The following is a 20,664-nucleotide window of genomic DNA, read 5'->3' as shown; positions in this document are numbered from 1 at the left end:
TGGATGTGCTCTGACAGAATCTAGCAATTGAAGGGCCTATGTTTGCGGATCGGTCAAAGTGAACAAAGTGAATCATCTTTTTTGGTAATTAGGATGTAGTGAGAACACTATGTCCTGGTTATTGTAAAGGCTCCGCTGCTATAATGCCCTTCGTGAGGAGTACCTTTACTACTGCTTTGAGAATCCGGAAGTGGACTCTGCTGTGGCCATGGTGGTGGGGTGGGGTGGGAGCGATGAACTCAAGGAAGTAACTTTGTCTTACCAATATGGGAACCCACTTGTCGAGAGTGATCTATTCTCAACAGGGAATGATAACCCATAATGTGCCACCCTAAGGTGTTGGAAGAGCCAGATGTGGTGGGGAAGGAACTGATGTAAAGTCATTGCTTGGAGGTGGATAAACCCTTGCTGGACTGCTGTTGCCACGGATAACCTTGCTCATTGGTAAGTGGAGCCCGCCTCCGAACTGTTGTCACTAAAACACAGTCTTTAGGGTAGTGGCCTGGAAAGCACTGATAGACAGAACTGTCTTGTTGTCCTTTAAAATTTCCCCAAGCATCTTGTCAAACCTGAGGGGGAAGAGAGGCTCTCCTTCAATAGGAGGTTGAGCAGGTGCTCCTGCACCTCAGGCCTAAAAACGTCAGATGCGCAGCCAGAAACAAAGTTGCGGGAGCATGCTTGTGTTGATGCCTTACGAAATGGTATATTCTACTTTGTCAAGGGGCTTTTCCCTTGGCCACAAGCTATTGTCCGTGCTTCAATGGCTTACTGATAGGTGTTTTACCAGCTCTTTCATCTATTTCCATGATACCTCTCATATGGGATAGGAGGCCCAAAGAATTGGCAATAAATACATCAATGAGTGACAGACTCCACCACCATATACTTTTCAGTTGCGATATTACTGGGGTGGGGGGGGTCAATTGTTGCTAGTGAAGAAGCATGTTTTCGCAATGTTAGGACAGAGTAGTATGAGGAAACCTGAATGTAGATGTAAAAAGGGCCAGAAGGTGAGGGCTTGCTATTTTGGCCACCCCAGGCAGGATAGCTTTCGCATTTACCAGCGCCCTGAAGCGGTTTGGGGCAGTCTTTAACATGCCCTTCAGCATGAGCTTGAACTACACAGTTCTTTCAGTTTTTGAGAGTATCTCCACTAGGAGCTGATCATCTTGAGGGAAGTGCATACCCATAATTGTTGGGCTGAGCAGCCCTCTAAATCACCAGGTAGTAGGAGGTAGTGTTGCAAGATGGTGATGGTTTGGCAGGGTAGGTCTCTGTGTTGTGTTCACCCTGAGGGTCAAGCATGTTGTTTTTTCAGGGGTCATCTCCCGCCCTAGGAGCTAGGGCTTTTTTATAAGGTTTTAGGGGCTCATAAGGTCTTCATGGGTCAGAAGAGGTATGAACTGCCATGTCAGGGGATTCAGAAAAAAGTGGTGGAGAGGGTGTGGGCGGTTGTGGGAGTGGTGGTGATAGAGGAGCGGCGGATGGAGTAGAATTTTGAGGTGGGGGGCTTGTACCCCTATATTTTTGCTTATGGAGCGTTCTGGGCACCATGAAATCCAGATCCTTTCCAAAGGTGAACCTGCACTTCTGAAGTATGTGAAGGCTTGCTCAAAGGCACCTTCGTAAGATCTTGTTGGTATATGAGTGCAAGAAGATTCCTGTGCAACAATGGTGTGTTCACTAGGGTGCAGGAGCATGGACCTCCCTGCTGCCAGCGCAACACACATGAAAAATAAAATGGTAATAAAATGATTTTATTACAGTTTTTTCTTTTAGTGCAGACAACCAGTCAGAGGCAAATGTTGGGACAGGACCAGCAGTGCTGACTGGCAGCAGGAGAAGAAGAATGGTGCACACCTAAAGTTTAAAGTGCACACTTTGTTCGGCTGTCTTGCAATGGCCAGCCTGACATTCTCACTTTAATCCTCTCCACCCAAGTTGCCTTAGACCGCTGAGTGGAGAGTAGGCACAGGCCTCCAGGGCCTGTAGGAGCGCTGAGCCAGTCTGCTCCTTCCAATGCTGGTGTTTCTCTCATGTTGGTTAACAGCATGAGAGAAGAGTCTGGATTAGTTGGGGGGGGGGGGGGTGGGGGTGAGGGGGAGTGGTACAGAGAACCCCTGCGGAAAATCTGCAACCAGAGAGGACTGGAGTAGGGAAGTACATTTTTCTTTCTTTTTGTATCCGGTTTAATTTGTTTTTACACCCTGCCAGGCAGTGCGAGAAACGAACACTGCCTTCAGCCTCAACTCCAGAGCTCTTAAACGTGGCCCGTAAGAAACACTGTTTATAACAGAGCATGATTGAGAGCTTTGGGGTTACGCATAAGAGCATTCTGGAATGACTGCCGGATTTCCCCTCTATTTTAAAAAGGGATCAGCCACGACTGGTCCTGTGTTTGGCATAGGGACCTCAGGAAGAAGTAGGAGGATGGAGGCCTCAATAGTGTCCAACCTTAGTGTTGGAGTTGGTTTCAACATTGGTCACAAAGCAGTTTTTTGTAGAACTTTCAGCATTGAGTTTGGACTCAAAGGGATGTCCCCTTGGGGTGGGGGTGGAGTTGCCTTAAAATGTAGCTCAACACTTTCAGCAGCAACTTGATAGACCTCGAGCCCTGGCCGTTGAGTCAACTAGCACTGGGCTTAGGAACCAGACCAAAGGTCATTACCTTTTATGGCTTGGTCTGGGGTTCCATGCCTGACTACCATGGGTCTGTACAAACGTGGACACCCAATCAACCCTTGTAGGCTTGGGCAATTAGTGATCAGAGGGATTCTATTTTTGATCTGACTCAATTATTTTATCAGTTTAGTGGTTCATTCATTTGAACCCAATGTATCTTCAGGATTACTTCTCAAATCGATCAGACAATTCTTATTCCAAAAAATGATATAATCACTTAAAAAAAAAAAAGGGTAGAAAGGTAGAAAGCACACAGCAGAGAAAGGTTCTGTTAAAAAAGTAAGTATTTATATTGATGTAAATCACAAGAATAAATCAATGGGGATAGAAAATGAACACAACTATACAAAAGCAATCATGAATGGCAACATATACATATTTGGTTGACAATTCATAACAGCAGAATCAACTCCTTTAAATAAGTGAGGAAACCAGAGTTATCAATGTATCTTGATGTCCTGTAGTATAAATAGCTGAGGAGATGATGCTTATGTCGAAGTTTCGGTCTCTTGGATTGTCATCAACAAGACCATCATCAGGACTAAACTTTTCAAAATGTAACCCCTTGGATCAACACAGATTACAAAGTGGATCTTGAAATTTGTGCGACAATTCAACCTGAGGTCGTTCGGGATGTGATCTGAGATCAAAGTAATATACAGCCAAATTTTGTTTCTTCAAACTGGATCCGTAACCAGATAGTTCAGGACAATAATGCAACAGAAAAGGTCACCTGCATCAGTTGTAATTTGTCAAAAGACTTAAATATTAGGATGATTATTCACCCAAGTCTTTTGACAAATTACAACTGATGCAGGTGACCTTTTCGGTTGCATTATTGTCCTGAACTATCTGGTTACGGATCCAGTTTGAAGAAACAAAATTTGGCTGTATATTACTTTGATCTCAGATTACATCCCGAACTACCTCAGATTGAATTGTCGCACAAATTTCAAGATCCACTTTATAATCTGTGTTGATACAAGGGGTTACATTTTGAAAAGTTTAGTCCTGATGATGGTCTTGTTGATGACAACCCAAGAGACCGAAACGTCGACATAAGCATTATCTCCTCAGCTATTTATACTACAGGACATCAAGATACATTGATAACTCTGGTTTCCTCACTTATTTAAAGGAGTTGATTCTGCTGTTATGAATTGTCAACCAAATATGTATATGTTGCCATTCATGATTGCTTTTGTATAGTTTTGTTCATTTTCTATCCCCATTGATTTATTCTTGTGATTTACATCAATATAAATACTTCCTTTTTTAACAGAACCTTTCTCTGCTGTGTGCTTTCTACCTTTTTTTAAAAAAAAGTGATTATATCATTTTTTGGAATAAGAATTGTCTGATCGATTTGAGAAGTAATCCCGAGGATATATCGGGTTCAAATGAATGAACCACTAAACTGATAAAATAATTGAGTCAGATCAAAAATAGAATCCCTTGTAGTCACCTTATACTCTGATGACTACCATGGGGGCGGTTTTCTGCCTCAGCATGTTTTTAGGAATGAAGCTTTGTTACCTGGCCTTTGGGTATCGATGCAAAAGATGCAGACCTGGGTGTGGTCCTCATGTGTCGACAGGAAGGATTAGAAGCCAGAGACTTTTCTTGGTCACACTCCTTGTTGGAGGTGTTTGAGGTCAAGTTCTCGGGGCTGAGAGAACCCTAAGCCATAAAGGAGGGTGATGGAAGTCCGCTTTTTATTGTTCTTTGGCCACAAGTGAATTTCATTACTCGAAGATGTCAGGGATCTTGGGTGAAGACCGCTGCTACATTTTACAATGTGACCAGTCTCGCTCCGTCTCTACCTGTGTCTTCTTGAAGCATAATCCGTTGAGAAGTAGCAGGAGGTGTCACCCTGGTCGGTTACAGGCAGAGGTTGGAGACAACATTCTTATTCGACCATAGGTATTTGGTGTTGCACCTAGAGTGTAAATGTAAGGGTTGACTTTCCTTATCCTCTCTTTGGCATTCTCTGATGATACGACCTGACTTTTGATGAAGTTTGTTGACTAGTGGTCGCTGCTGCAGTTAAGGTCACAAGAGTGCCAAAGTTGTAACTACAAGTTGCCAGGCACGCGGTTGTGTGGAGATGGTTCAGTGGTTACCTTCAGAACCACAGGTTAAAAGAGCTGGGCCCGAAAAGACCGCGAGAACTTGTCAGTCTTGGAGTTTGTGCTCGAAATGTCTGAACCCAATGGCGGAAGCAAACAGTCTGAGGTGGAGCATGTGGCTCCATTCACTGTTGGCTATGGGAGGAATCACAACAGGTCTTCTGACTGAGTTATTCGAACAAAAACTAGTTGCCACATCCAAGTCAAACATTACATGGCAGGAATATGCAGAACATGTGTATCAACAGCCACATATGCTACAAACAAATAAGTTCCTCTAGGTCAGTAACTAAATGACAAATAAACTGAGCTTTCGGAAAATTTCTTGGACACAGTAAAGTTTCAGAAAAAATGCCACATAAAAAAAAACCGGACATTTTAAACAGAAAAAACCATTCCAGGGCAATAAGAATAATCAAAGGGTTAGTTAGGAGAGTGATGGGTGGCAGTGAAATACCATTTTACATTAATATCCTGCTGTTTGACCCAATCAATGCGCAGAAATAAGCAAAACATTTCACAATACATTTTTTTTTACTGGACTCGGTCCCTGAAAGAAGCTAAGACTGTAAGACTGGTCAAGGGTCACACCCTTGACCAGGTGTGGACTTCCAACTTGGATATTTCCCCATCCCTTATCCTTCCGTGCACTTGGTCGGACCACTTTATTATTTCTTTTTTCTTTACCATTACTACCCATGTTAGTCCTACTCTTGAGGGTAATCTTCCTGCTAGGAACTGGAATAGGGCTGACCTGGATTCTTTTGTCGCCTTACTTAGAGCCTCTCCCCCATCGGAGGGCGACACGTTGGACACTCAAGCGCTAGGCCTGCAGCGCTGGCTTAAGCTTGCTAGCGATGCCGTAGCTCCATTTAAACAGGTCAGGTTAAAGCGCCCCCACGATGCGCAAAGATGGTTCTCAGAGGAACTTAAAATAATGAAACTTAAACTTAGACAGGCCGAGGGCGGCTGGCGACGAGCTTATGCACCTGATAAGAAGCTGGCATTCACGACTCTGCTCAAAGACTACAAGCTAGCTATCTTGCAAGCTAAAACTTCCTATTTCTCCAAGAAAATCATACTCAGCCTCCAAGGCTAAAGATATTTTTTCTACTGTAGAAGAACTCTCGCACCCTGATAGGGTTACCATTAAACCTCCCCCCTCCCAGGCACTCTGTGACTCCCTTAACTTTTTTCATTGAAAAAGTTATAAAAATTAAAAATAGTATTTCTTGCCTGGCCCCCTCCGACTCATCCACTCGTCTCCACTCCTGTTGTTCACAATCTGCAGCAACTTACACAGATCCCCTCCATTTTGGAGGACGAGTTTTTGACTCTATTAATTAAGGTGAGCTCCGGCTCCCCTATCGACTGCTGCCCTCTCCATGTCCTGCGTGAGGCCTTTTCTGCATGTCCCATTCCTCCGCTGACTCTTTGTAACAACTCACTTAAAAAAGGCTCAGTCCCCAGTCCCTTCAAAACTGCTGTTGTGGTGCCTATCCTTAAGAATTTAACAACAGGGGGTGGTGATGGACAGAGTTTCTGAATTAAGCAGAATACTCTCACCCAGTCAAGAGATCAGGGCTTAATCCAACACCGTTTTTTAGCTCACTGCACCATCCCAGCTCAGAACCTGGCTATATGCAAATTAGTCTGTCCCTGGCCCAGTGTATCATGGGAACAGGGCAAACCAAACTACCAAGCCAATTCTTTCACTGGGAAGGAAACAAGCTACCGAGGACCGGTTTCTGGCATTTCAGCCGTCTTCGGCCCGGCTTGCTTGAATCCTGATGGTGCAATGAGCTAGGGACTCACGTCCGAGTATACCCTTCCATGCTTATGGTGGACAAAATAATTAAACAACAGGGGGTGGCGATGGACAGAGTTTCTGAATTAAGCAGAATACTCTCACACAGTCAAGAGATCAGGGCTTAATCCAACACCGTTTTTTAGCTCACTGCACCATCCCAGCTTAGAACCTGGCTATATGCAAATTAGTCTGTCCCTGGCCCAGTGTATCATGGGAACAGGGCAAACCAAACTACCAAGCCAATTCTTTCACTGGGAAGGAAACAAGCTACCGGGGACCGGTTTCTGGTAATACTCAGACGTGAGTCCCAGGCTCTCCACGCCACTGGAGTCAAGCTATCCAGGCTGAATGAAGGCTGATAGCCAGAAACCGGTCCTTGGATGCTTGATTCCGGTCTGGGAAAGACATGGCTTGGTAGTTCGGACTGGACTGTTCCCATGGGGCACAGGGTCAGAGCTGATTTGCATATAGCCAGTGTCTAACCCAGGGTGGTGTGGAGTGCAAAAAAACGATGGATTTAGGCCCAGATCCTTTTACTGGGGTGAATGTATGACATTGTTCTACATTCTGTCCATCAACTTTTTTTTTTGCAATTTTCACCCCGAGTGTGCTGGGTTTACTCAGACGTGAGTCCCAGGCTCTCCACACCACTGGAGTCAAGCTATCCAGGCTGAATGAAGGCTGATTGCCAGAAACCGGTCCTTGGATGCTTGATTCCGGTCTGGGAAAGACATGGCTTGGTAGTTTGAACTGGACTGCTCCCATGGGGCACAGGGTCAGAGCTGATTTGCATATAGCCAGTGTGTAACCCAGGGTGGTGTGGAGTGCAAAAAAACGATGGATTTAGGCCCAGATCCCTGTACTGGGGTGAATGTATGACATTGTTCTACATTCTGTCCATCAACGGTGTTTTTTGCCTATCCTTAAGAAACCCAACGCGGATCCCTCCCTTATGAATAACTTTCGCCCTATCTCCCTACTCCCTTACCTCAGCAAAGTTCTTGAGGCTCATGTCATTCACTGCCTGAGCTAATTTATTGAGCACTCGCAATTTCTTGACTCCCAACAGGCCGGGTTTCGGCCTGCCCATTCAACTGAGCTGGTCATTCTCTCAGTGATGGAAGAGCTGCGGAGGGGGGCGGACTGTAACATCAGCCAGGCCTTGGTACTCCTCGATTGGTCGGCTGCCTTCGACACGGTCGACCATGACATCCTGGTCGGCTGTGTTGAGGAGGCCGGCATTCGGGGATCTGCCCTTGACTGGGTTTCTTCGTTTGTGAGTGACCGTTATCAGGCTGTTCGCCTTTCTCAGTTCTCTGCTGACAAGGTTGGGCTAACATGCGGTGTCCCGCAGGGATCTTCTCTCTCCCCTCTTCTTTTTAATTTGTACCTCGCTCCCCTTATTCGTTCCCTATGAGGCAGTAATGTCACGGCATTTAATTATGCAGACGACATTCAACTAATCCTCGATATTGACTCCTCGGACCAATCCATTTCCAACTTCCAGTCTACTCTATGCCACATCAGTGATTGGATGGGGGCAAATTATTTGAAACTTAACACCCGATAAGACCGAACTGGTTCTTATCGGGGGTACCTCCAATCCGTGAAGTTCTAATTTCTGGCCTACTCGTTTAAGTCTCGCGCCTTGCCCGCGGACTCTGCCAAAAGCCTTTGGGTGGCAATCTGTAAAGATTTGTCGATGAAACTCCAAATCAACGCGGTGGTTTCATCCAGTTTTTTTCACCAACGCAAAATCCGTAAGATAGCTCGATTTCTCACTACAGATGCCCTCACCTTGGCTTTACTGGCCCTGGTAATTTCCAGGTAGGTCCCGCCTACCAGCTGAATCGATTATAGCTGGTTCAGAACCAGGCGGCTCGACTGATTTTTAAACAGCACAGACACCAACATGTTCGTCTATTGTAAAAGGCCCTTCACTGGCTTCCTGTGACCGAACGGTTTAACTTCAAGCTGGGCTGCACCATCTTTAAGGCGCTGGCTTGCCTTGGTTCAGCCTTTATTTCCTCCCTTCTGCATTATGCCCCCCCCCCCCCTCCCCCCGGGAATCTCCGGTCCTCCCATCTTGCTCTGCTCAAAACTCCCACGTTCAAACGCAAGAAACACGGAGAGCTTAAATTCTCGTTCCTTGCCCCCTCCTTTTGGAATGCACTTCCTCTTGAGCTAAGGCTCACCACTTCCTATCCCCGTTTCAGGTCTCTTCTGAAAACACATCTTTTCCGCAGGGCACACAATTAGTTTTCTTCTCCTTCGCCTCGGCCTGTTCCTTCTGGTCTCCCTTCTGCTAATAGCGCCATGAAACCGCTGGGTGTAAGTGCGCTCTATAAGAATTTTTTACATTACATTACAAGACGTGTATTATGATTACTGACAGTAAAACACCAATCTACTCACTGACAGCCAGTACAGTTGGATGTTATGAAAGGTTACTAAGAAGAACAAGCCTAGAATCAACACAAATTAAACAGAGGCCAACAGCCCTTTATCAAAGGATATTTTTCTCAGAATTAAGGGGCAAACAGAAGCCACCGTCCTGTAAAGGCTTGATATCCTACTTCAAGGTAATTCACAGGGATGTTAATTTTCTAACATTTTACAGCCTGCATTTTTCATCATTTCTTTAAGCTCACATTACACAGGGGAAAACAATGAAAATGATTGTGAACAAAATCAAAAGGCAACTCCTGGGCATGAGTATACATGGGCAAGTGCTTGAGTACTTAATCCACTGCTTAGACCATGCGTGTCCAGCCTAGGTCCTTTAGAACTGGATCAGTGCCGGATTTTCAGGGCAACACCTCACTATGTGAACTTCGATGCAAGTTCTCATGTTTATATCAATCCCTCACATAGCTAAAAATAAAATGTAATAAAAAAATGCATCCTATGATAGTTTCACAGATCTGTATCTTTTTCCCTCAATATCTGTCTCTGTGCAACTGTGTTTTTCTGCAGGTATAGTCGTGTGATGTATAGAATGCTGTGCAATTGCAGAGGATCCCAGTGTTTCTGGAGGGCCCTATTGCAGAACACGAGGGGCACACTGAGTAGGACCGTGGGCCACTTTGCAGAAAGCACAGTGAGGTACCATGAGGTGTCATATGAGATGTCATATGAGGCATCAGGAGGGTTTCATATAGGGGTCCATTACATGGGGAAGAACGAGGGTCCGAATGGGCATAATGCGTGAGCCCAAAGTAGTGCAGTGCAAGCATCATCTGCTGCCTTAGGACCGACCACTGGAGTGCGGGTACCATGAATTTCAGTACAATATTCGAGGGATGCATGAGATATGCAGGAATGGGTGGAACACATGGACTGCAAAGGCAGCATGTGGTTCGTAATCTGCAATGTGAGGAACAGCATGAAAACAAGGCAAATCAAGTGAGGGTTGTGAGGTTTAACACGAGCATTGAAACATCTACTGTATGTACTGGCTGGTACAGCACAGGCTCTAGGCTTCTGTGAGCCTGCTTAGGGAAAAGATGTAGAGAGTATGTTTAAGGGGCCAATACAAGTGTTCTTGGATATTTTTGTTTCACTTCGTAGGAGAGGTCAAACTGTACAAAAAGAAATAATTGAACTCGTTAATACTGCCTGGGTAACAAACGAAAAGATACTAGAGAAGAGAATTTCACTAAGCAATAATAATTGGAGAGAGATTGCTGGAGACACAACTAGACAGGGAAGGGAGGCTGGTGCTCCATGAAACACTCTAGCATCAGGGTCATTTCTACAATGTGAAGCTCCAGCCAGCACTAGATTTAAGTAACAGCTTTCATCCTGACACACTGGACTTTAGCAGCAGGGTTTGCTAACAGTGAGAGCACGACAAAAGTCAACATTGATTCAGTTCAAACTTACTCCAAAACAATTTGCACATTTTTAATAGAATCCAAAGCACAAATATCCCAGTAAACAAAGTCTACAAACTTACCAATCGTGATGAGTTAATAGAGACAATAAAATCAAAGAACGGTTCCAAACCAGCTCTATGTCCTGGCGAGTTCTCTTGGACCTGAGGAGAAAAAATATGCTTGATTCTTTCATTTAAATAGACAAGTAAACAAAACGCGTACTACATTATTTCTGTTCCTCAAACGAACTGTCTGTCTCACTCTTTGAACCAACAATGGCCCCTGACTGATACGGAGATTATTCAACAACTTCATGATAGAGATGAGGAAGTATTCTTTGAAAATACACCAAACATTCCAAGCATGCTATATTAGGCTCTATCTTTGTTTAGCCAGACATATCAATGCCTGTTTCAGGCATATAACAGCATCATTAAATGTTATCAGTTTTAAGGTACCAGGAAAGAAACTTTAAAGAAGGGGAATTGATCTGATACAGTGAATCCTATGGCGGTGTGCAGCAAAAAGCTCGACAGTCGGGGTTAGCAAATGGATATTCGCCAGGTTCAGGAAACAATCCGAGAGAGCCTGCAAGTGGTTGGCTGTCACACAACAGAAATTGGAGATGTCTGGAAGAGTGGGGATTTCTAAGGGAATGAAAATTGAGGATGGGGGTCACTGGAAAAATGATTGAGAGACAGGCTTCGCTCTTGTTGAAAGTGTGCTATGCCTATGAGACTATCTTTATCTCCATGAATAATCTATGGCCATCAAGGATAACTGGTTCTATCCTCAAGGTTGGCTGGTTAACTTTGGAGGGGGTCTTGCCACATATGTAGTTCTAATAGTATGAAATGAAGGCCCCTAAGGCAAATCAGCTGAGAGTGACAGATCAAAGTGGTTCCGTTGAGATTGGCACTAGTGAAGGAGTTTTCTTTGAAAGGAAGAAGGTGAGCAAGTACAGCACTACAATTTCTCTGGGGATAATTTCAAATCATTACTCCACCATGCTCAAAACAACAACGAAAAATTCACTGGCTTACGACCATAACTTGCACACCTTGCATTTGGAGCACAACGGGCTCTGCCAAGTGTAATACAGCAAAACTTGGCACCATCAATACATATTATTCAATTATGAGCGCACCACTCGTTTACTAAGCTCTGGCATCTTTCTTTACCTCCATTCAACCGATTATTTAGATTTGTACTTTGTGCCACTTGGCAGTAGCTGGTTTATTGCCATCTTTTTAAGCGATAACTATATGCTTAGTGACGAACTAATCTGGGACTGGATGCTTTTCTACACAACCACAGACATAGCTCTCCACAGCAATGAACAAGTACCATCATTACAGTAATGAAACATGTCAAATTGAATCAAGACAAATTAAAGGAAAATCATTGTAATACTTTCATAAGTTTGGTATATTCTTACAATAAACTACCATAGTTTACGCATTATATTTTATTACTAAATGGACCAGCTGTGTGCGCTTAGCCCCTTACATGAACATCATTTGCACTGGAGTTATTTGACTTTTTTTAAAGAACAGGCCCGTCTTTTGGGGGTACTGCACCAGTGTTTACCTGCTTATATCAAGTAGTTGATTAGGGTATGCACGAGCTCTACCACTACTCATTTTCTATACTGGTCACTGTGAATTATGGAAACCTGCAACAACTACTGGCTGTATTACAAAATAGGCTATCGTCTTCTGCTCCTATGAAGTGGGCATAGTGAGGTAAAAACGATTGATGGCACGAATACTGAGTACTATTTATTTATCTTGGTTTGGCCCTGTACGGGGTCTATCCCCGCTGTTTATCTGGCAGATTACTGTACTCATTTCCAGCACCTCTGCCTCCTTTCGCACACCTGCTCTTTGGCAGGTCAGCCTAAGCACTGCAAACACCCAATATACACTGAGCTGCCTGCAAACACAAGAATTCTTCAGCTGCAGCCCCCCCCCCCCCCAAAAACCTCCTCAATGTGTGCGTGGCCCTGCAGCTAAATGTACAACTATCGCCACCACCCAACTTCCTTAGTGCATTGGCAACTTGCCCATGATCCACATTCATTTACTTTCTAAGGGACCCATTTACATGTAATTCAACTGCACAGACTATGTTACTATCACAGTATCAACATTCGAGAGAAAAAACATACATACATAATATACATATTAGTGATGTTATACTTTTATGCTCCTTTCATCGCAAATAAATTCCACTCTGTTCAACAGCAACATTAGTAGTTCTAACCCATTTTACAAAAATATGCGTCGAAATCTCACTTGTCAACTGATATAGTACGAGATGCTTACTAGAGCTTAAACAACAATTGACATGCACAAAAATAAGCATTTTGTGCCAGGAAATGGTGTTTGCCTTTGTTTTTAATTTTTTTTTTTTTAACTCTCTGGTGCCTGTTCTGCTTTTGTGTGGAAAATGTAAGAACAGGAAACAAGTCCATACCTGAATGTAAAGTGCAGCTATAAATGTTCTAGTCAAAATCACTCAAACCTCTAGATGCGTCACACTACGATATTGGTAGGACACTATTTGTAGCCTCTCCCACATCATGTTGCAGTACCAGATAACTAAAAGGAATCAAGTCTGCCAGAAGCACTGCATGCTGGAGTAAAACGGACGTTCAAGTGATAATCTAATGCCCAAGGGGAGGATATGTTTCGGGGAAAATGCAGGTTAACGTTCAAAGTTATTTTGATACCGAAACAACTAACAGTTTGCAACATTTTGTAGGCAAGTAAAAGGGCACCAAAGGCCATCATCGAGTAGTTTCTGGGCGCTTACCGATAAAGACTACTGACGTGTCATTTTGAAATATTCCACGGTCATGCTCACATTCATATTTTGCATTTCTCTAGCGAATTATTAATATGGGACCTAAAATGTCTTACTGTCTTCAGATCAAGCATTTTCTCTCCGCCAACAACCAAGCCAAATAATTATAGAGTTGGTTCTCAACTTTGTGATGACTGGTCTACATTAACATAACGGAAGATAGAAAAAAGTGTATGCTTTTTAAACACTTCGGGACATATTAGGATGTCGGACGGAACGCGGCCGACAGGCCATCGGTGGTGGTCCGTCCGACATCCAAGGCATCAGTCCAACTGCCAGATTACGATGCCAGCGGTCAGAGTGATGTCGTCAGAGGGACCGACAGCTGCCTCCGACGGGATCATTGATCCCATCTGAGGCCTAATAACTACAATGGAGGCAGTGCATGCGGAGGCACAGTCGTAGGGATGAGGATGTCTCTTCCCAACAGCCTTTCCATGTCGGCCTTTCCGACCCTAGCAGGGCTCCCCTCCCCCCAAGGCCTCAGCTGTGTTGTCTGGGGGCACATGTGGGCCACCCCCAAACATCTATGCACCGTGTGCCAGGCAACACATGGTACCTGGCACACTGTGCATAGATGCTTAGAAACATACCCTTTACAATTGCAGCTTGTGCTGATGCCCTTTCCGGGCTGCAGTACCAGTCACAATGGAAAAGGGTATGTTTACGACAGCTGTGCTGGCGGTCACATCATAATATTGGGAGTGGAACCGCGGACTACTGGTCGGGCAGTTCCAATGCAGAAACAATGTCAGTCGGACGCTCATCCATCTGTTATCGTAATAAGCCCCTACGATTGCAGTCCACTTCTGCATTAGTCCAAACAAAATAGTATTTACATTTTGACAACCTTAATATCCCTAAAGAAAGGATTGTATGCATCTGTCAGGTGCCCGAATTCACAGCATGAATTCCCAGAGGTAGAGCAAGGTGGTTTGTGGTTTTGGGACCATCAGAACTCATTTTAACTTGGCAGCACCAAGCTGAAAACGTACATTACTGAAGTAGGTAACTATTGAAGATGACAATGCTGTGCATCCGGTTGGATACATAAAGTTATTTAGATGGTCCACCAGAGGACTACGGATTAAACAAATATAGTCCTATCAATGATCATTGATAGGGGTATATTTGTTTAATTCGTAGTCCACTTTTTAACTCTAGCCCAGGGGCCTACTGAATAAAGTTTACCCGGACCCCTGGAGATGGTTTTTATTTATTACTACTTTTGCTCTTCTTTGCACTCTGTCCCTCACTAACCCCATTTCATAGCTCATTTTTGAAAAATACCTCAGCTCTTCTTCGTTGGGGAATTGTAGCCCACACTATGGACCTTGTAGTCCGGGTGAGAGGAAGAACCCAATGATGAAGCAGGTCACCCTCGGGTGAGTGAGGGTTCTTGTCCTAAAAGGTTCTCTTCCCTGGCTGCTCTATCACACATATACACTAATGAGCATACAAGACACAACTTGGATACATGAGATCTGCCTGTCTTGTTCCAATTGACAACGAGATGTACATATTGTGAATTTTTTGATGATTATGGTTCAGTACGCTTCTGGTCAGGTCTATCCCAATAGATCTCCTGTGTGGTAACCATAATTCTAGAACTGACACCAGTTGGCACCCTCTGTACAAAGACATTACGTTCAGAGCAGACAAAGCTATGATTGAGGTCGCGAACAACACATGCGGCGATGGAGAGATATTGCTAGGAAACGGTTTCTGGATACAACTTGGAAGATACTCATAAGGTGCGGATTCTGTTAGAAGATACAGTATCTACCACAAATATCATTACCAAAGTTAACTTTTTGTTCTAAGCAGTTCCATTTCTCCAAATACCTCAGTTGGAAATATATTTAAACCGGTATAATTAGCAAAATTACAGCTCTGATGCACATCATTCATTCAAAAGCAAATCATTCAATTAAAATGTACAAAGTTCCACTCCAATTCATGAAGACATCTTCCTTTTACTGTGTCTTTATGATATTTGGTACAGGGATTAATAAAAAAGGGTAAACTATAGACGTTAGGTTCATAACAGCTTATAGTACAGAACATGATAATGTACATAGGATTAGTTGGCAACACAGAGGTTCGGAAATGATTAGTGGAGATTTGCTGAGTAAACCGCTCAATCTTCCCAAAAGTTAGATTGTTACAAAGAACTTGTAAACATTTTTTTGATTCTGACAATAGTTATCTAGTTAAAAGGGTAACCAGGCTTCCAATATATCAAATGTAAAGCAATACACATGAAGTTAACATACTTGCATTCAGAAACTTGATAACAGGTAGGTCACCACATATAACAAAGCCTCACCTTCAAAAACGATCATGCTGAATGTGTAATAAGTACCAGCCTATCAGCCTATAAAACCATCCTCTAGCTTCTTAGGGCTATTGGAAACAAACATGACACCTAACCAGTGACCAGCCATTTTCACTAAATTACAGGGACGCCAGTTGCAATTTTGTGATTAACAGAACGTGAGAGGAGGACACATGGAAGGTAGTTTAAGATGTTTGGAATCAAGGCAGATTCTGGTGTTTAATACCAAGAAACCTACGCGATTAAACATTAATGAAGAACAGGTTATTAATTTATAAATATGAAAAAATATTAATCCTGCCTTTATTCTTTGGGACGTCTCTGAATACGTTCTTCAGATCATATCAAACCCCTATTTGGTAAAAGCTTCACAAAAGAGACCAAAGGTAGAGAGCCTTGGGAGATATGGTAAGGATATAATTCTTGGAATGGGAGAGAAAAACCAAAACATAAGCTAAATAACTGTTAATATGACATTCTAAATTCGAACCATTACGTACGCCTACTATATACTTTCTGAATACGTTACACCATCTGCAGTAGTAGTCTACACCTAGTTATTAACAAATAGTCACATTTTGATCAACTAAATTGTTTACATTTTTGTATTGGGGTCGTGGTATGGTGGTTCTAAAGCCTTTGTCAAACAATAGTGATGTTAGACAATGACCTAGAGGTAACTGAAAAGTTGAAATTTGAAAAAGTTACAGTTTTTCATCTAAATATGAATCATGTAACATAATATAGAAAAGTTTGGACTTTGTCCGTACTGCTTGCATGAGGTAAACCAGGGCAGTTAAGTGGAAATAATTTGTTTTAGAATCAATCTCATTCGGCAGTTCACTGCAGCATTTTGTGTGAGCAGTGCCATGCTGGTAGGCTCCAAGCTCAATTAGCCTTTTCTTCTATGCTAAAAGCTGAGGTTTCAAGTTAGCCTCCAGCAACAGGAGCATCTTATTTCATATGAAGTAGAAACAAACCAACTCATTGAACGTTTAGCTTGAAACCTAAGGAGCATGGCCTAGAACAGTTTTATAACGATTTCAAGCAGCCAATAGACAACTACAAACAGCCATTTACTGACAAGTGCTGAGCTGTATTATTTAAACCATGAGTACATGATATAAATGTTGGTTGCTTTTTTGTGGCCTAAATTTCTGCTTAGTTGCGCACTAGATGCAAAGCCTCTCCCACGTGTTACATGTGAAGCAACTAAGGGGGATTCTTCATATGCTTAAAAAAAATATTCTAGGTTATTTCCAATTATTATAGGTCAAATGCACATCTAGAAATTAAAGTGAAATTATTTTAGCAGCCTCCTCCATCTCTCCTTCACTCACCCCAAACCTCCCACCACTATTATGATATCCCAATAAACACTTTCTAGGGGGGGAGGAGCTACGACAGCAAGCAAGATGGCCGCATAGTCTCCCGGCTCCGCTGACCTCCGTCTTTCGCTCGAAGATCCTGTCATCTATCCTGATATTCCGCCCCATATCCATGTCTATGAACTAATCTGCAGTCCGATGGAGCAATCCCGAGACTTTCCCGACATTGTGGAGTGGAGTAATGTCGAGGTTTGACTTTAGGCCTAACCCAGTCTGGAAGCCGGGGTCTCGAGTGCTGGTCCAGCCAGGTCCTAGTTGAACAACAGCGGACCGGTGAGGGCGTCAGGGTCCGGTCCATGGAACTTTCGACATCTTTTGGATTGCGTTACTGCCGATCTGCTGCCTGGTCTTGTATCGAAGGTGAGGAGACGAGTGACGCCCGAGGCGGTGTGGCGGGGGTCCCTGACCCGGAGGCCTAGCGTTTGCATCGCCGGCGCCTTTGGGTTGGAGACTTGGCGCACACGAACGCATGTTGACGATCTGTCCCTCACGGTTCATTCCTGCTCCGGTTAGTGCTGGCAGCCCTCGAGGCACTACAGGTGACTATGGAGACCCAGGTCTGGAAACTGATGTCGGCAGCGGATGGAATTAGAAGATCGGTACCGGACCCTGACTCGTTGCCCGGGACCCGGCGGCCAGTTCTACTCCCGATAGACACCCCAGCGGTGCATTCAGACCTGGTGCATGGAGCTGTGCCTGCCCCTACAGAAGTGGAACTGATTGAACATGCTGAGATCTGCGTATCAACTATATGGTCGGAATCTTTGGTTTCGCTACCAGCGGAACACTTAACTGCTGTTCCCACTCTGGAAACTTTTGGTCGGAACTGTGAACTGTTTTGGATTGTGTCGCACCCCCTTCCCAGCTGGTCCATCAAGATGGCGGATGGGACAGTGTCTGGCCTTGGAGTCGGGGAGGGGCATCGTTGGAACCGGCCATCTACTTTGGGATTAGCCATCCTTTCTCCATCTAACAGACTATATTTCGGTAACTTCTGTGTATATTTTGACAATTTGACGATGGGGCTCTACTTATCGGAGGGAATCAGCAAATTTGATCGACGGGGTCAAGGCTGAGACTGTTGTTTTGGGTTTCACACTGTGGTTTCATCGGTAACGGGATTGCCTTACTAGGTTAACGGAGACCGGGCGGGGTTTATAGTTTCCTCCGGTGTCATTTTCTATTGTGTTCTGCTCGATTGTGTCAGCTTTGTGGGGGATTCTTTGTTAAGGCGGTGGGGGAGACCGGGAATGCATACGATAAGCCCTACTCCATTTCTACTTTTAGTGTAGGGGTTTTAGTTCTTCTTTATTTCTCTTTGTTCTTTCTATATTTCGGGTTTCAGTTATTTGGGGCGACAGGCACGCTGCTAGGGGGGCAGGCCGTAGTCATCTGCAGGGGTGCAGGATGGGGTGTTGGGGGAGGGGATTCTTTTGTTTTGCCTTTATTGTTTCTATGGCCTTTTTTCTCTTTCGTATCTTTACTTTTGCCTTTTCTTTCGCTTCTTCCTTTTTTGGGTCAGCGTAGTGGGTCCACTCTTCTGTCAATTATCGATTTTTCTTATCTGTGCCTATACTTTTCACGGTATTTCAGTATCATTGGGCGGGCGCTTAACTGGTGCGAACTGTGATTGTATGCTTGTTTATCCTGAATTGTATGCCTTAGCGCCACTGTCCTAAATGAGATCGATCTAACTGTGGAAATCCTACTATTATGCCCACCCTTTATGCGACTGATATTGTATGGCACCTGATCCTTCTATTTTTATATTGTAAAATGGAGCCTTTAGAATCCTGTCATTCGCATGGTATGCTTAATAGCCAGTTTTAACCAAATTTGTGGTACTTTTGCTTCCCGGGCTGCCGAGTCGTGTCCTAACTGACTTGCTGTGATGGAACTGATTAGCGGCCGGCCCTGGTGGTTTTAGGCCCATATTTGTAACTGGTTGAAGCAACAATAAAGGTTTTCCCCAAAAAAAAAAAAACAAAAAAAAAACACTTTCTAGACTCTTCCATTTTCTATCTCACCATTATCTTTTTAATCCAACTAACAGCCTTGCATGCCCACTGCTCAAATTACCTCAATTCTCTATACTAACCACCACTAATCCATTTGGGTTCTTAAGTACCATGCTACTAGACGAAAAGCACTTCGTCAGAAGGTAGAAAGCGCTATATAAATAAAATTACAACTACAATTCCTAAACATTTTAATGCCTTGGCTATCAATTTTAGAACACTATTCCATTTCAGGCAGAGTAGACTCTAACTAGAAATCATTTGGTAGCTGAAGCACAACTAGCCCTAACCTGACCATACAAAAACTGTTATATCATAGGCAGAAGCAGTTGCTCTCCAGCCTATTTGGCATAAGAAAAAGTATCAGGCTGCTACCTGAAGTTCTCTCCCTGTAAGTTTAGAAAATAAATTACATGCATAACATTTCAAAATGTGCTTTTTAAGCCGTATCGGGGGTTCCAGGTCCTTGCAAGAGCATCTTTATTTAAGAATAGGGAAAAGAAAGGAGATGGTGCTTATTATCCTGTGTTATATAACCCAATGGGTTTGTACTGTCGGTTCCAATTATAATATTTAAAATTTAAAACAATCTTGAGAACATTCCTCTGCAACTTGCACCCACCTAAATCCCAACTGTTTGTTTACATATTTAAATTCATTATTTGAACACAAGCTAATCGTCTTTAAGAGGGGCCCATAATGTGGAATCTTTATAAGAAATCAGGATCTGCAATACAAAAAATATTGAAAACTAAATAGTGCAGAAAAAAATATTTGATATTGAAATAAATATTGTGAGAAAAAATGTTTTTGTAATCAGTACATCATATTTTTAGAATCATTTTGTAAATTGATATTATTTAGTGAAACTGGTGTATTGACTGGCTTCCTAAATGTTAAAGAGCTTCACACAATTATTCAATATTTCAGACATTTTTATTATTTGTCAGGAGCGCTGGGTTTCCACAGAAACTTTACTAATAATTGCCAAGTATGTCATCCGTTGCATTCATTAAGTTTAGGGTTCTACCGATATTAAAAAAAATCAATTACAGCAAACTTTTGAGATTTGGTAGGTACAAGGAATTGCATTGTAGTTTACCAATGAATCTATATATTACATAAAGTAATGCAATTGTTCACTTTATAAGAAAACCAGCATGCAATAGCCAAAGTGAAAATTGGCAATAATTCATTACATGTACCCGTGTGTTCACCTTATGAACCAACTTAGAAGCAATTGTACTGTAGTATTACATAGTGTTGAGGAAACGGTTTTGTAAAAACAAGATTACTACTTGGAGTCTGATGGTCATGTAGGTAGGTGTATAGCTAATATCTAGCAGGAATTCAAAATTACACTGCTATACGTATTCCGTTTGGATGCTAATTTGAAAAGAGATGCTAATTTGAAAACAGAAATCTTTGATCGGAGCAGCAAAAAGTGCTACATGGATGGTAGGGTAGTAAGTACTTTGGCAAAAAAAGTAAGCTGAGGCCAAGAGCTAAAGGAACGTAAGATTAATCAGGTCAGGTTAAACTTCATTTGGTAA

General features: G+C 43.1%; 1 protein-coding gene across 1 annotated transcript in view; it reads right to left on the bottom strand.

Moving 5' to 3' along the window:
- GORASP2 (golgi reassembly stacking protein 2) overlaps positions 1-20,664 on the bottom strand; it is a 162,742-nt gene that overhangs the window by 125,031 nt on the left and 17,047 nt on the right. The window contains exon 2 of the mRNA XM_086956109.1: positions 10,580-10,660. Within this exon, the coding sequence (XP_086812235.1) occupies positions 10,580-10,660 (81 nt within the window). The remainder of the gene's footprint in view (positions 1-10,579; positions 10,661-20,664) is intronic.

The sequence above is a fragment of the Lissotriton vulgaris genome, chromosome 2_1, assembly GCF_964263255.1.
Source record: "Lissotriton vulgaris chromosome 2_1, aLisVul1.2, whole genome shotgun sequence".
NCBI lineage: Eukaryota > Metazoa > Chordata > Amphibia > Caudata > Salamandridae > Lissotriton > Lissotriton vulgaris.
The sequence above is the reverse complement of the archived record's forward strand: the minus strand, read 5'-3'. Positions and strand labels throughout refer to the sequence as shown.